The following is a 16,380-nucleotide window of genomic DNA, read 5'->3' as shown; positions in this document are numbered from 1 at the left end:
AGAGAGAGGTGGATGTTTTTTTGTAACAGTTAAATGATGTCCTAGGCATGTTTTGTGTTAGGGTGATTTTAATAATGGAATTAAGGAAATAACCAATGACACTAAAGAAAATCGATTAGGTATTAATTTAAAAACATTGAATTGCAGCTAACATTTTAAGTCATCATAAAGAAAAAAATACATTTGTGCTATGTTTTATATGTTTACTCATATTCCATTTCTTAAAAATGAGAAAATTACGTACTTTAAAAAAATTATTTTGAAGATCCAAATGCTGTTTTTATTAAATTATTCTATTTGACTTTTAAAATTAAAAGTCTACCTAATTTTTAACTCTTCCTGGAAAATTAATTTTATTTCCATGAAAGTTCAATAGCTTTTAAGAATTTTAGCTCCATGTATGGAAACTGCTTGACTGAAAGAATGGAAAATAGTATTCAAGAGCTTTTCTCCAAGGTTACACATATTGCAACTTATGTTATTTACCTTTGTATTACTGTTAACCTTAGCTGCCCAGTGTTTATTGAAATAGATAGGTCACACAGTATAGGTCACCTGTTGGCCACAGCACCATATCATGAAATGGAGCAGCTAGCAAATGTACAATTCGCTGTAACACGATGGATGATGAACTTCATGGAGGAAAAGGGACAAATGGACGGGACCACAAACTAAAGCTGAAGCTTAAACAGGATTGTTGAAAGTCACTGTTATTGCACCAGGTTGGATGTGGTCTAGGACAGAGCAGAAGAACATTATCATCCAGTTTTAGAGGTCTCTTTTCATGAATTATGTTTTCATAACCTGACATTTAGCAATACATGAAATGCCACATTCCTGATGATTTTATTTTTTTTTCTGCTAGTGTTCCCCTTAGTTTGTTTTTAAGACGTCCATGAATGTTACCTCTTGATTCTTTGTTGAACAAACTGCAACTACAGAATCAAATTGCCATGCTGGTGGTAATTTAAGATCAATTTAAAGGGCTGCCCAGAAGGGTGTAGGTATTCTTCAGTCTTGATGTGGATCTTATAAGAGGTAGATTCCTGCAAGGTGGATTCTACATTACTTTAAGTGGATGTCTAATCATCTAAAATCCAGATTAAAAACCCGAAGCCTATATTCAGGTGTCTTTCCTACCATCTTACGTTTTCAGTTTAGGAAGTACGTATCTAGCTGAGATGTTATGTGCACTTAAAACAGTTATTTGGTTTCTGAAAGCTGTGGAGGCATTTTACAGTAGTCTTACAAAAAGGATTTGTGGCATGTTTTAACTACGTTATTGTGTCATTTGTGTTCCTTTGTGCTTTGATTCCAACCTGAGAGAAGTGATAGAACAAGGGTTGTCCTCACGTGCAAAGAGGTTGCTGGTAGGCTACTGATTTTTCTTTCCTTAAAAGATTAAATGGATAATAATGCTAGATGTCTAAAACAGCCTTAGGAAGGACATTTTATGAAAACGTTCATGTCAAAGCAGATTGTAAAACATTAACTGAAGGATATGAAACAACTGCTGTATGAAATGTCACACCTGTATACCAATTTCAAGAATTCCCTAATGGTAATAAATAAAGTAAATGACAGTTTCTGGCAAGTGAAAGCCATCTGGAAAATTATACATTTCTTTTTTCCCAGAACTACTGGAAAGCAACTGTGGAAATTAGTCACCTTTTAATCAGTGGATATGTTAGCAAGTGGCAAGTGACCATTCCACCAAGAACTGATTCCCAAGTGGAACATACCTCAGTGCTTATTCTTTAATTAACAGCCTTTTCACCTTGCAAGTGCATTAAAAGCATTAGAAAGAGATCTCCATGCTTATATAATCAATTTTACAGTCTTCCAAAATGAAATAAATTATTTGTCTTCACCCTAAGTGAAAACCTTTTCCTGAAAACTATCACTTTCATAAAGATAGATTTAGAAAAAAAGAAAAAATCTAAAAAGGGAAAAACTGCAATGGGGTCTCACGAGGATAAAAAGGCTAGTGTTAATAATTAACAAGGAGAGTGAAGTGGAGTAAATTAGCCATAATAGAGCCCACGGTGACTGGCAAAGTCACCTCTCATTATCAAAAAACTCATTAGGAAATGAGGAGGTGGAAATCCCACTGGGTTATTCTCACTCTCTGGCTATATCAGAGATTACTTTTCAGATTTCTTTCAAATGAAGAACTGTTAGGTCACCATATTGCATATTAGGTTAATCTTCAGTGAAATTTGGAGGACTGACACCTGCGTGTTATTCCATCTCAAGAGCTTTAAATGAGCTCTAAATCCTTGATGAAGGAGTCAGTTTCCACATAAACCTGACATGAGCAAACTCTTAACAATAAAGAAACAACCTAACATTTACAGCTTTAAGGAAAACTTACATGTAAGACTATTTTTATAACTATATCACTAAAATATAATATTAGAAAGATTGTGAGATAATGAAAATGCATAGTCTTTGCTATTCAAATAATATCAAATGTCTTATTTTACATAGGTTACAAAATACTGTACATGATTCAAGCAGAATACTTCAAAGCTAATATTCATTTAACAATGAGAAAAAAGTGCATTTTGCAATACAGCATATAACTTTTCATGAAGTAAAAGGGGGGAGGAAGGGGCAGTCCTACTTGAAGCTTCACAATTTTATTATGAAGGACTCCATTTTGAGTCCCTTTAAGCATCTCCATTTTTTCTGACCTTATACCACAACAATTAAGAGTTCATCAGTGAGTCATCAGTGATTGCTTTCCTGTTAAGTCTAACTGAAGAACTACTTAAAAAAATTGATGGAGAAGTATGATCTTCCTATCCCATAAAATATTTCCACTTTTCTGACAAGGCTAGCAAATAACAAAAAGTGATTTTAAAAAAGACACTTACTGTGGAGATGAGTAATAGATTGTAGATAAACTTGTTGTGATTTTTCAAAATGTAAAGGCTCGAAAAAAATACTGTAGCTGCTTTTATAGTATACATTTTAATAATCTCCAAAATTTCTATTGTTCATACACAGTTATGTTTGTGTAAAGCTTTGCAGACTGTACAGCAATAACAGTAACGGATATCTCTCCAGAACTGGATGTTCATAGAGGGATGGAGGACATGGTTGCCCCAGGATTGCGTATTATTTTCTGTAATGATCATGTTACTTTTTTGTCCACAGAGCCTATAAATTATGTTATGAAGGGGCCTGCTCTAGAGGGCAATTTATTTTCTGTAGTTGTTTAATTATTCAGATTAATCAGGTTTTTAGTGTCTCAATACAGACATGTATTAATTCCCCTTCATTTAAGATGGTGTCAGAGATATCTTTTAGAGGCATGTTCCTGTTTACATGAAGTGTCTATATAGTTGGCTTATTTTAGAGTTTTTTGAATTGTATATTCAGTATTCTGCTCCTTTCCCTGACAAGTTTTCTTTCCAAGTGTCACTTACTGACACTATGTGCTGTACTGTTGCATTATTCCATTACTACATTGGCACAAGTCAGTCAAAACTAGAAGTATTATAAAGTTAACTCATAATTCTCATTTTCCATCAAGTATTACTCAGTGAAATGTCTGTGTACTTGCTCTAACTCAGTCATACTATACCTGTAAACAGTCTGATGAAGCTGATTTAAAAATAACAGCATGTTGAGTGTTAGCCTCTTGAAAGCCATTGCTGTTATCATGGCTATTGATTTCAAACAGGAATTCTCTGATGTTTTCTCCGCTATTGCTGTTGCTGGTAGCAGAGTGGCAAACACCATCAGAAACATCATCACTTTCCTGCTTTGTTACAGCCTGTGTACCACTTTTGTACTACAATTTATGTGTAACATCATAGTCCCTATTTTAAACTGCTGGGTGGAGATAGAAAACAATTTGGATTTAAGGTAATCAGGGCAAACTTTATACCCACACCTATACCTCTCATCAAAACTTACACTTCTCATTAGTTGTAGTGAGCATCTTTTCTTAGATCAATGACTTACAATTTTTGCTCAGTTCTATTAGGATCTGCTTTGAAATAATAACCTGCCTTCAGATAAGAGCTATATGTTTTGGTTACTAATATTGAGCGCTAACTCCAGCTGCATTATCACTTAACAGAATATCCAATAACCTTTTTGAGTGAATGAGTTTTAGGCACAAGAAAATTGTGCAAAAAGCTGTTCATGTCACTCTGTCTTGTAAAGATGAAATAAATTTGCAGCTTGCTTCCACATAGTACATCTCTAAAATTCACTTTTAAAGTATGCTTTGTATGTAAAAATATACAGCAATTTGTATATAAGCTGACACACTTGCAATTTTCACCACAGTTTAGGTAACTGATTAATAAATGCTTTGTGGAGGCAGAATATAATATAAACAGGAAATGAATGGAAATATAAACTTTCTTTTTACAGATTATTGGGTGGTTTTCAACTGCTATGAATAGAATAAGGAGCCCTAAGGAAATTTCCTTCTTGAAATTCACTGGTATTATTTTAGATTTAAGAATATACCAGAAAATCCAAGTGATACCTTCCCAAGAATCCTATGGAGAGCAGGATAATTATAGACTGTCTGCCAAAGTGCTAATTTTGTCAGTGGAAAAGACTCATGTTAACCTGTGACATTCTTCCTTTCCTTTGATTCTTCAGAAGCTCTTGAGGACAGCATAACATGCTGACTCCAGGATAACTCTTCATCTCTGCCTGTATAAGTAGAAGCAAAAGAAGCCCCACAGCTTCTGTTATACACAAGCACAGTAGATTCTTTTCATACTATTAGAGGAGAAACGTCATTCCAGCACTGGATTATTAGGCTGTACTTTTAATCTGTGGCCTTGTCATATTTTAATATATTTCAGCTACCAAATATGTAAAAATTTAATAACTTTCATCTTCAACTTCAGTATTTCAAGAATTTTTCACTTAGGGAACTGTTTCTGTTCCTGTAATATTTTCCGTTAATTATGTCTATGCATTACCTTGCCCTGGCCTAGGCTTTCATTTTGTTGTTGTTTGTGTGAATATGAGATGGCTCATATGAAGAGGGTGCAGGGTGTCTATATTGACAAGACAATGGAGAATTAAGCTACATAGCTTTGAAGACAAGTGGTAGTTGAGGGATTTGAAGTGTGGCATTTCCTCAAGGATCTCTTGTTTCCCATCTGCTTTGATGCACAGGTGGTACCTTTTGGCAAGATCAATTCTAATCATAGGGTAGAGTGCCATGAGTCTGCTGATGATACTCAGCTATATCACTTACCCCTGTGCTCTTGAGTTCTTTCCCTGCCATGCAGTAATCCTTGATGGAGATCTCCAGATGGATAAATCAGACCTACCATGTCCTCAGCCTTGAAAAAAACAGAATGTTTGCTGAGTTTGTTGAACCAAAACAGCACTCTCATGTGTGTGCCCACCTCCGTAGAGGGATCTGCATGGAGGTGCAGTCATATTAAGAGTCTAGGCATCATTTTGGAAAGTTTCACTTCCCTGCAAAGACTGATGTCAGGATGTTAGGAGAATGATTCAGCTTTTTTAATTGAACAGCATTTATTGCCTGTGACTTCTTTAAATTTTATTCTGACTTCAGAATAACAAGAATCACCCTCCTGCCCATGAGGCTTTATTACTGTAATTCCCAGAGTAGGGCTTGTAGCAGAGCATTTCTGCGGTGTGCTCAGAAAACAGTAAACTACAAGCTCATCCCTTCAAGTAACCGTGATTGCCAGATTAATGCCAGTCCTGCGCTCATTCGCTATAAAGCAGCAATATTGATTTAACTAACACAGTTGTATTCTTGTTGTCTTTAAGCTCAAAGTTGCCTCAAGAAATTAGCCTGATATGTAGCTTGATAACAGACACCTTTTGTTTCTCAAAGGCAATGTTCATCAGCTGTTTACTGTGAAACCTTCGTGTCAATATCCAAATCTTTCTCAGTTGCTATTATTGCTGGTCACAGATGTGCAGTTTTAAGATATATAAACACTGAAATAATAACAATGTTTTGAGTGCCTGATATACAAATAATTATGACAGAACAAGCTAGTTAACAAGTAGTTCTAGAAGCAGTGTAAATAATGGAGTATGTTTGTAATGGACTCATAGGTGCTCTCTCAAGGGTGGATTCTCAAGTGTTTAATAAGAGATGAGCATATGTCGCTGCCTTTTTCTCAGTGGAAACCCTAATGATCTCTGCCTGCTACCTAGCTGCCTGTTTTCATGAAAATTCGTGTATCTGATATCTCTACCCCTGTGTGTAATATGGTTGAAATTAGCTGAAAGTTTCAAAATTCTTAAAAAGGGAGAGGCAGGTGAACAAAACTAGAGAGGGCTGATCGCATTAGTATTTCCTTCTTAGGTAAAAGTGATTGATACATAATTTACCATTATCTACAAGGATGTTTTCAAGAAAATAGTTCTTGCTTTCAGATCACTCTATTCAAAAAAAGAAAAATAATATTAGTGACCAGACATTCTGCAATAAAAGCATTTCCTTGCAGTACAAGGAGCAATGGGGAACTGTAACTTGATGACACATTTTGTGAATAGTTTTCATCTCTCCCAAATTGAGTCTGTGGTGGACATCATTCAGGAATGGAAAACAAAGGGGTTTCTGGAAGTTACAGAAATTATTTCTATATGTTATACATGGAGTTGTACGAGTAGCGGAACAAGAGGGATTGTAATTTTATGAGTTGGTTTCCAAAGTTTTGAGCCCCATGATCCAGGCTTTTCTTCTTAGAAAGTGGAGGAACCCTCCTCAAAATGCAGTTGTGGTACCCATCCAAATCAAATTAGAAGCCTGGATGCAGAAATAGGTGGGAGGAGAAACCCACAAGAGAATTTAAAGGAACATAAAATGTGTGGGAGAAAAGAAGGGCTACCAAAATAATGAAAATTTCTTTCTGCAGTTCTGCTTGCCTGGATGATTTCCATGTACACATGGGATTATCCTTATAGGTCCTAATAATAATGCTGGATTAATGGGTGTACACAGACACATTCAAAACATGAAACTGATATACTCCCTTGGTGGGACAGGACATTAGTGTGCTAAGGTTTAGGATTTGCTAAGATAATATTTCAGAGAGTACAGGAACAAGCAGTGGTGGTGGCAAACTAGTTTTCAGGTTTTAAGCATCTTCAGTTTGCATTGTGTATAGAGTTTTTCATGCAGTAAATCCCATCTGTGAAGCAGGTGCTTTTCTATGGCTTATATCTACTTTACTTTTCTTGAGTAATATGGTTCATGCTTATAGTATGCTCACCGATCAACTGTATTTCTTTTTAAAAGCAAGAGAACACCTCTAGGTGTGTTACATGTTGTCAGCTTTCCTAAGTGCTTCAGGCAGCTAGTTTTCCGGACTTCTTTTAAATAGTTGTGAAACAACAATTGCTGTAATGTGGGAGATAATCACACCAGAGAATTTGCAAACTTCCAGAAGGGAAGCATAGAGTTAGCATTCTTTAAAATTTTGCAAGGCAGTTGAGAAGGCAGAGGAGAGGCAAGCTTGGTCGTTAAGGCTGTTTCGCATGAACACAGATTGGCTGGGGGGTACTTTTGTTCATAGGGCTCTTGATGAGATTTGTGCACATCAGGATGGGAAAAGCCAGGATTCTGATGGTGAGCTCTGGCCTTTGAGATTTTTATGTATGGACAGGCATAGGCATACCAAGACATGTTTTCTATTCAAGAGCTCATTGAATATCCTATGTAGGTATAGGCAGTGATTCAGGGCTTTGCCAGCTCCCAAGGACAGAGAGCAGATGGGTAAACTATTCTTATTCTCCTAAACACTCATATGTCATATATTGACTTTTTCCATTAAGCAGTCTGGAGGAAATGCTGTATACCTCTATATTTTTGCACATAGCCTAGTGAGGCTGGAATGTTTTACTGTAACCTTTGTTCTTCTTAGCATAAAGGAGAATAAAAATAATTGAATGACATTCAGATACTGTTTGGTGTGGGTTTTTGTTCTGTCTTGGTGTCTAAGTATTGAACAAAATTGTTAAGGCTTAGATCCAGCAAAGTACATTATTAGATTTAGCAAGATGCAAAGAGCTTCAGTATGTGCCTAGTTTTCATTACACCGAGAGTTTTTAAACTGCAGCGTCCTTACAGAGCACTTAATTTATCTTTTATGAACTGTATTTCCTACACAAGCTTGTTTTGTGTATTAAAACATTTTAAGAGATAATTTTACCTATTGCAAAATAAAGTAGGAAAAGGCCTGACAGTTTTTATTTGTGTTTTGTTTGTCTTTAAAGCATTTTTGTGCAATGGAAAGTTTCATAAGCATTTGCAAGAAATTTTTGTTCCCATGGTCATCCGCTACATCGATCTCATGGAATCATCAATTGCCCAGTCCATTCACAGAGGTCTTGAACAAGAGTCATGGCAACCTGTCAAGTAAGTGCTTTCTACAAGATCTGAACAAGGCACCTGCCTATAGCTTTCTGTCTAATCAGGTATTCTTCCCCGTTGTCATATAAATATTCTATTTTTTATTGTATTCCTACATTGTTTATTTCTTCACAGGAGCATCACCAACAGTCTTCCTAATGTAGCTCTTCCAAAAGTTCCAAGTTTGCCTCTTAATCTTCCACAAATACCTAATTTTACTACACCAACCTGGATGACTTCTTTGTATGACTCCACGTGTGTATTCTTCAATAACCTTCTGACTGTATGTCAGCTCTGCATGGCCTTGCTAGTGTTCTGTGCAGCTGTATTTGGATTGCATGGTGTTTATGATCTCTTAGTTGGAAATTATTGTTTCCTGGGAGTGAGCCAAGCATGGACTCAGAGAGTTGCGCTTTCTGGTACATTAAAATGTAGCAGCCTTAAACCTGATAACTTAAAAAATCAACTTGGCAAAGGTCTGTCATAGTATGAATGGTGTTTAATAATCTAAACAACCTAATGATCCTTCTGAATTAATAAGCAGTGGGGAACCTTTTGGAAAAATTATTTCTGATAGTGGGTTTTGTAAAGTGAGGCAGCCCATCATATTTTTGCATGGGTTTGATTAACTCATTGTATATTGGTTCTGAAAATCATTGATTGCAAATACTGTCATTAGATTACATATCCGTGTTACAGGAAAATAGTAAAAGATTAATAAGTACCCAGAATAGAAGTACATCCATTTCTTTGTCCATTTGAAAAAATATTTATTTCTTTTTTATTTCTTCCTAACACTTCAGTGCTCTTTTCTTTAAAGAAAAAAAATATAAAAAAAGAGCAGACATGCCCTGTTCTATGGGAATACTCCCATAGTTACAGGCAAAATTTCTGTGTAAGGACACATTCATATACATTAGAGAAGGGCTTAAGAAGAACCTTATTTAAGCTAAAGTTATATTAGGAAAGGATGAATGTGAAAGACTTCAAAAAACACACATTCAAGTTGCAAAACTTGATAATATGATTTCAAGCCAAGTATTGTCTTCTCAAGTTTTATGATGGAATCGAACACTCCTAACAAGCACTCAGATCCATTAGTGCAAGAATTCATAGAATACCAGGTTGGAAGGGACTTCAAGTATCATCTGGTCCAACCTTTCTTGGCAAAAGCCTGGTCTAGACAAGATGGCCCAGCACTCTGTCCAGCCGAATCTTAAAGGTCACCAATGTTGGGGAATCCACCACTGCCCTGGGGAGATTATTCTAATGGCTGATTGTTCTTATTGGGAAAAATTTTCATTTTGTGTCCAATCGGAATCTCCCAAGGTGTAACTTGTACCCATTACCCCTCATCTTTTCCATGTGACTTCTTGTAAAAAAGGATAGTTTGTGCTCTTCCAGACTTCTGGCACTTGTCTGTTGAGTATTATGACTATTGTTCTACTGCTAATTCCCCTAAAAGTTGACAAAATTCCTCTTAATCCTTGACTTGGTTACCTTTTGTGTTTACTATAATAATTCTGTTTCTCCTGATGTGCTTGTGCAAGTCATTTCAGCTTTGAATACAATTGGTCTTCTGCTAATCAAATTGTTTTCTGTGATTCCCATACTTTCAAGAGTTACTTTTTTTTAAAAGAATAGGTTTCAGAGTTAAGAGTTGTTGTAATCTTAGGTGTGGTCTTCTTGTGGTCTGTATTCTACCAGCCCCATCTAGCAAAAATTACTTGTATGTATTAAAATTAATGTAATTTGAATATTAATTTTATAATTAATATATAATAAATATGGATTCTGGTTGTAGTATTATAGTCGTAGATCTTTCCTAAATTAAGGTTTTGATAAAGCAATAAATTCCTAGACTGTATTGTCAAAAAGTGTGCAAGTACAGCAAAATTCAGCCATTGGCTCATTCCCCCTTGCACATCTTCTGGTAGGAAGGCTAATGGTGTGTATGGCAAAGGCATACATCCTGAACTGATCAGTGAGGTTTTCAAAGCATTCAGTGAACAGTGATGTTGACATGTGCTGTAATCATTTGCCAGCAGTAGCTGTTGCTCTGCTGCTTCTCAAGAGAAGTGGGGATGAGTGGTGTCCCCACTGCAGTGTGGCCTTTGTAAGGTCATCATCCCCTTTCAGCCACCTCACACAGCATTCAAGAAGTCTGCCAAGATGCTGGCTCCATTGTAGGCACCTCTTCATGTTCTTTTTCCCTAAACATAGAGCTTTGAAGTTGTATTTTATAAAATCTGTATAAGTTAGCATTCAAGATTGCAGGTAGTATTGTTACCTTTGTAATACTCTGGAATTCAGATAGTATTTTATGAGTCAGCCTACCCACATTCTACTGAAGAGCCAAGTAACTTATCAGAATGCTCATGTACTTTATTGGGATTAAAAAAAAAAAATAACAGTGAAGGCACTGTAAGCCATTAATCCTTCTCCCAAGCTAAGGAGTTTCCTCTTTCCTGTTGGTAATGGTGTCTCAGTAGCCAGTGGAGGAATTGGATTGCTTCCACTATTACATGAAAGAAAGGAGGAGCATTTTATTTCTCCCCACTTATCCCATCCCATCCTTTTCAGGAAGAACAAAGCTTCCTCTTTCTAGTTAAATTTTCCAGTGGGGAGTAATCAAATACCTAGGCTCCAATACCTGTTAAACAAAAACTGGTGTTTCCTGTCAGTTTTCCCTTTTGGTCCTTAAATGGACTAGAATGACATATTGCATTATACATGGAGTCAGCAAAGGCACCTGAATTCAGGAGCCCAGGCCCTGCTTTGTCAGCCATCGCAGGTGGCGCCTGCTCACCACTGACTCCCAGAGGTTTTCCTCTCCCAGTCTACTGTGCTCCCTCCTCTGGGCCACACATCTGATGCTTTGACAAGAAGATGACTATGTGTATCACTAAGTTTTGCTGGACTTTTTCCTCTTTGAAAGTGATGATTCTGGCCAATTAATCATTACCAGATTGAATGACATAGTGACAAATCTACAGCCAAAGGAAATGAGAAGTGATCTGTGAGCCAGCTGAGTTATAGTTCAATGTTTATTGAAAAAGCCAAGTCCTGTGTCTATTTTTTCTCCAATAAGAAGAGATTTCATATTCTCCAAGATTTACTAATATTACTGTTCAGGCTCTTATGTTCATGTTTAAGTCCATTCATATTCAACAGAGCTGTTACATGCCTACCTAAGAACTTTTGCTGAGAAGAGGTGAAAATATATTCACAGGCATTTCTTTGTGTGCTTTATTGGTGAAAATAGATTTTCCCTTCTTTCACTTAAAAGTTTCTTCAATTCTTTTAAACATTACTAGAGAAGATTGTGTATATTTTTTATTTAACTGGTGCTTTTTTTTTTCTTGATCACATCTTTTGGAGCAATAAATGTACACTTTATAACAGCACTTAGAAGGATCGTTACTTCATTTTCAGTTGTTTTGGGTTAACCTTTTATTATTGGGCATTGGAAAGGAAGATATGCAAAGGGGAAAGTGTTATGAGTAGTAGTCTGTTTTTCTTGATTGGTCTCAGGAGAGGACAACTCAGAGGACACCTTGGCTAGACATGCAGAGCACTGTGGATTACTGTTCCATCTGGCTGAAGACAACATTCTTAAAGAGTAAAAGAGTCTAAATATTCTGTAAAAGCTTCTAATCAGCCAGGATGAAGGGATTTTTCTTTATTTATTAATTAATTCAAATGTACTACTTAAAATTGCATTCTTGTCCATTTCATATTTTAGATTTAATTTCTCTGCCTCTTCTGGAGCTGTTTTTTAAGTTAGATTTGTGGGTGAATTCAATTGTTTATGGTTTAATTTATATATTATTATTATTATTATTATTATTATTATTATTATTATTATTATTATTATTATTATTATTATTATCAGTGCAGACATGAGAGATTCAGTGACAAAAAATATTGTAGATATAGAGCTGAGGTTGTCTCTTACTATCTGGTGCCAATCTAGAACATCAGGTTCAGCAAAACTCGAGGCTGGGGAAATATGGAATAAGATACATGCTTGCTGGAGAATAGTCCTGTCTTGTCTTCCAATCAGAACATCAGAGAAAATGTGTTAGCTCTATTTTTTTCTTCTATGGTTAAGTTATAATGAGTAACAAGAGGAACCAGTTGGAGCAATTGCAGTCTTTTGATTGTGATATGAAAGGATCTGCACTGAATGTGTCTGAAGTCTCATGCAAGACTTCACTGTGTGTTTGTACATGCTGAATAAGTCATGAGACTGTATTTCAGCACTTTTTGGGGGAGTTGTATCTCTAGTGCTTCAAAACTGACTGCTTTGGCATGGATGGGCACACACTTCTCTGGGTAAAAAACTGTCTGGATGGCCGGGCCCAAAGAGTTGCGGTGAATGGAGTTAAATCCAGCTGGCGGCCGGTCACGAGTGGTGTCCCCCAGGGCTGGGTTTTGGGGCCACTCCTGTTTAACATCTTTCTTGATGATCTAGACGAGGGGATCGAGTGCACCCTCAGTCAGTTTGCAGCTGACACCCAGTTGGGTGGGAGTGTTGATCTGCTCGAGGGTAGGGAGGCTCTGCAGAGAGACCTGGACAGGCTGGAGCCATGGGCTGAGGCCAACTGGGGGAGTTTCCATAAGGCCAATTGCCGGGGGCTGCCCTTGGGCCACAACAACCCCCAGCAGCGCTACAGGCTTGGGGAGGAGTGGCTGGAGAGCTGCCAGTCAGAGAGGGACCTGGGGGGGGGGTTGATTGACAGCTGGCTGAACAGGAGCCAGCAGTGTGCCCAGGGGGCCAAGAAGGCCAATGGCATCCTGGCTTGCGTCAGCAATAGCGTGGCCAGCAGGGACAGGGAAGGGATCTGACCCCTGTACTCGGCACTGGTGAGGCCGCCCCTCGATTCCTGTGTTCAGTTTTGGGCCCCTCACTACAAAAAGGACATTGAATGACTCGAGCGTGTCCAGAGAAGGGCAACGGAGCTGGTGCAGGGTCTGGAGCACAGGTCGTACGGGGAGCGGCTGAGGGAACTGGGGGTGTTTAGTCTGGAGAAGAGGAGGCTGAGGGGAGACCTCATCGCCCTCTACAGCTCCCTGAAAGGAGGGTGCAGAGAGCTGGGGATGAGTTGCACCAGGGAAGGTTTGGACTGGATATTAGGAAGCATTACTTCACAGAACGGGTTGTTAGGTGTTGGAATGGGCTGCCCAGGGCGGTGGTGGAGTCCCCATCCCTGGAGGTGTTTAAGAGTCGGGTTGACATAGCGCTGAGGGATATGGTGTAGTTGGGAACTGTCCGTGTTAGGTTAATGGTTGGACTGGATGATCTTCAAGGTTTTTTCCAACCTAGACGAGTCTGTGATTCTGTGATATGTTCCTGTCATAGTGGTAGGAGGCTATGATCTGTATTTTTAAGAGTGGTTGTTTAAAAGTATATCCATAGGGCTAATGGTGTAGTGAAGTACAGCTGATCCACTTTCTGTGGATTAAGGAGTTTGGAATACAGCTAGTTCCTATTTGGTGTTCTGGAAGACAAATTTATATAGAGGGGCAAATTTCTTTTCTCCAAAAATACTAACATGCAGAAGAAAAGACAAGAAATATGTTTTAGTTGCTTGATCCTCAGGTTGCCTCACTCCTGAACTAAGAGGAACCAAGAAGTAACTCTGCCCTAATATCTTCGAGGGACAAAGCTGTAACAAGCTGTTACTTGCCAGAGTTCTGCTCCATCCTTCCCCCTCATCTGCTGGTGAAAAATAAGAGAGATGTGGTTAAGCACCATTGACTTTGTAATTACTGAAAATCGTTTTCTATGAAGTTCTCAGTTGACTTTCTGAGCCCTGAATTTATGTCTTGAGACAGCACAGAGGAAGTAGAGCTGGAGTTTACAAACTGGAGGCTCACAAAGGACATAGAGCTGGTGCCCTGTTTTGTAAACACACCTCACAAAATATTAATGGGTAGTAACTCAGTAATAACCTTAAAAAAAAAAAGATAAATGCAGTGATTTATAAAATCACCATCACTACTCAGTAAATTTTACAGGAATGGAAGCTGCTGCTTTTGAATCTTGTGGTTGATTGAGAATGTCCTTTGATAATTAATATTTCTCCTATATTTTCATATCCCAAGATACCCTATGGAGTTTCAATCTACTCAAGAAATTATATATTCTGCACCTACTCTGGAGTCATGTGTGTGCTGATCTTGCAGCCAGTGTGCTTTATTAGTGGACTGTTTGACTAATTGCTACTACTTAGGTAGCTGGCAAGCCTAGTGAGAAGCTTCCTCTCTGAGTTGTAGCAGATAAGTGAAATACTTAGAAGGTTGTATGCAGCTCCTAAATTTAATATTCTGCAGGGTCTTGGAGAAGCATTATGCCTTGGCCCTTTTTTTGCTGTGTTCAGTATGATGCAAAGCATAAAGCCATAACATAATTCAGGTTGAAATGGACCTCTGCTCTGCTCTGCCAGTCAAAGTCTGACCAAATACAAAGTTAAATTGCCATGAAAATAAAACCCAAACAATTAGGATGGGCATAATATTTGCCTCTTTTAGTAACTGGAAACTTCTTACTGCCGTGACTTGAATAAAAAAAAGTGGACAACTAGACAGTACCTTTTGCACAAAGAAGTAGTGCTGAAAGCTTAAGTTTTGACCAGCTGAACAGTGGAGTTTGTGCTTAATTAAAAAAAAAATACAGATAATATTAAATATAGTTTTTAAAGAAAGAGTACCAGTTCAATTTCCTGGTAGAGCAGTTTTATTCCATTCATTAGATTGGAGTAGCTTTACCATAAGTGTCGAAATAAAAACTTTTCAATAGCCAAGAATGTGTCCTGACCCTTTGCAAAAAAAAAAAAAAAAAAATTATGGATGGAGATTCAAATGCTCTGGTGGCTTGATTTTAATACAGGAATTCCTCCTGCTGCCAGCAGGACATTAAAACTGGATTTCGCTCTTCTTCATGTTACACTTCATGGAGTATTAAACCCTGAAGTGATCTAACCAGCTCCTAGTAGGGAAAGCAAATCTATAGACTGTACAATCACTTCAAGGTATTGAGGTATGCGCTGACAATACTGTTTCTGATGCTTTTACTGAATAAGGGCCAGGAAAAATCCTAAAATACAGATAAAACAACTATCTGGTACAAATAACAATAACAAGATGATTGAAATCACAGTTTTCTGCAATATTTAACAAACAAATTAGACACTGTGTCTGGGTATGTGATCTAGGAACAAATAGTTTCTGTTGTAGCCCTTTGTTTTCTTTCCCCATCTTATTAGTATAATGTGTTAGTCAGATTCATACGTCATTGGACAGTGCTGAATAAAAAATTGAAGAATGGGAGCTCAAAATTATATGAAAAGAGAATGAATCGATTAAAATTTCTCACAGAATGAATTAGTGTTTCATGAACCTGTGTCTATTATTGCATTTATTATAATTGTGAAACTTTACTTGGTAGTCTAATGAAACCAAATTAAGTGGTTACCAGGGAGTGAACGTGCATAAGAATACATTGATGTTATGGAGAGCACATTAGTCCTCCTGAGTCCTAAAGAATTTCATTTGGAATTCCATTAGGTGAAAAAGAAAACACTATGGAAGAATAAAAACTGGTTAAATTATGTGATCTGATGATGAAAAATGATAGTTCTCTTTCTTGAAAAAATATGGTTTATTTTCTAGAAAATGTGTTAACAACTGTAATATATATACTGATGTTGTTCCCATTTCTGTACTTATATAATTTGTCTTATTCTTTTACCCGTCATTTTTAAAATTGACTTAGTCACTTTTGAATTAAATAATGTGTACAACATAGTATCTACAACTTCACTCACTGCCAATGCACACAGGAGATGTAACGATATCTTCAATATTTGCTTATCATATAACTTAACAGTTTAGCAGGATTATAAACTTTCTGAGAAGTTTTGGTGGTTTGTTATTTCTATTTCTTAATTAAACAGTGTATAAAAGTGCTCCCTCTTCAGGTCCAGCCTTAA

The 16,380-nt window shown here is 37.2% G+C and overlaps 1 protein-coding gene across 18 annotated transcripts in view; it reads left to right on the top strand.

Moving 5' to 3' along the window:
• The window catches only part of CADPS2 (calcium dependent secretion activator 2), a 252,497-nt gene that overhangs the window by 188,882 nt on the left and 47,235 nt on the right, over positions 1 to 16,380 (top strand). For 9 of the 18 annotated variants that reach the window (XM_026868436.1, XM_026868433.1, XM_026868431.1 and 6 more), the window contains 2 exons: positions 8,248 to 8,389; positions 8,519 to 8,638. In XM_026868436.1, the coding sequence (XP_026724237.1) occupies positions 8,248 to 8,389; positions 8,519 to 8,638 (262 nt within the window). The remainder of the gene's footprint in view (positions 1 to 8,247; positions 8,390 to 8,518; positions 8,639 to 16,380) is intronic. The other 9 variants (XM_026868446.1, XM_026868444.1, XM_026868441.1 and 6 more) reach the window with 1 other exon arrangement.

Source organism: Athene cunicularia, assembly GCF_003259725.1.
Source record: "Athene cunicularia isolate RWA chromosome 1 unlocalized genomic scaffold, athCun1 chr1_part2, whole genome shotgun sequence".
Lineage (NCBI taxonomy): Eukaryota > Metazoa > Chordata > Aves > Strigiformes > Strigidae > Athene > Athene cunicularia.
This window is presented reverse-complemented; position numbering and strand designations above follow the sequence as displayed.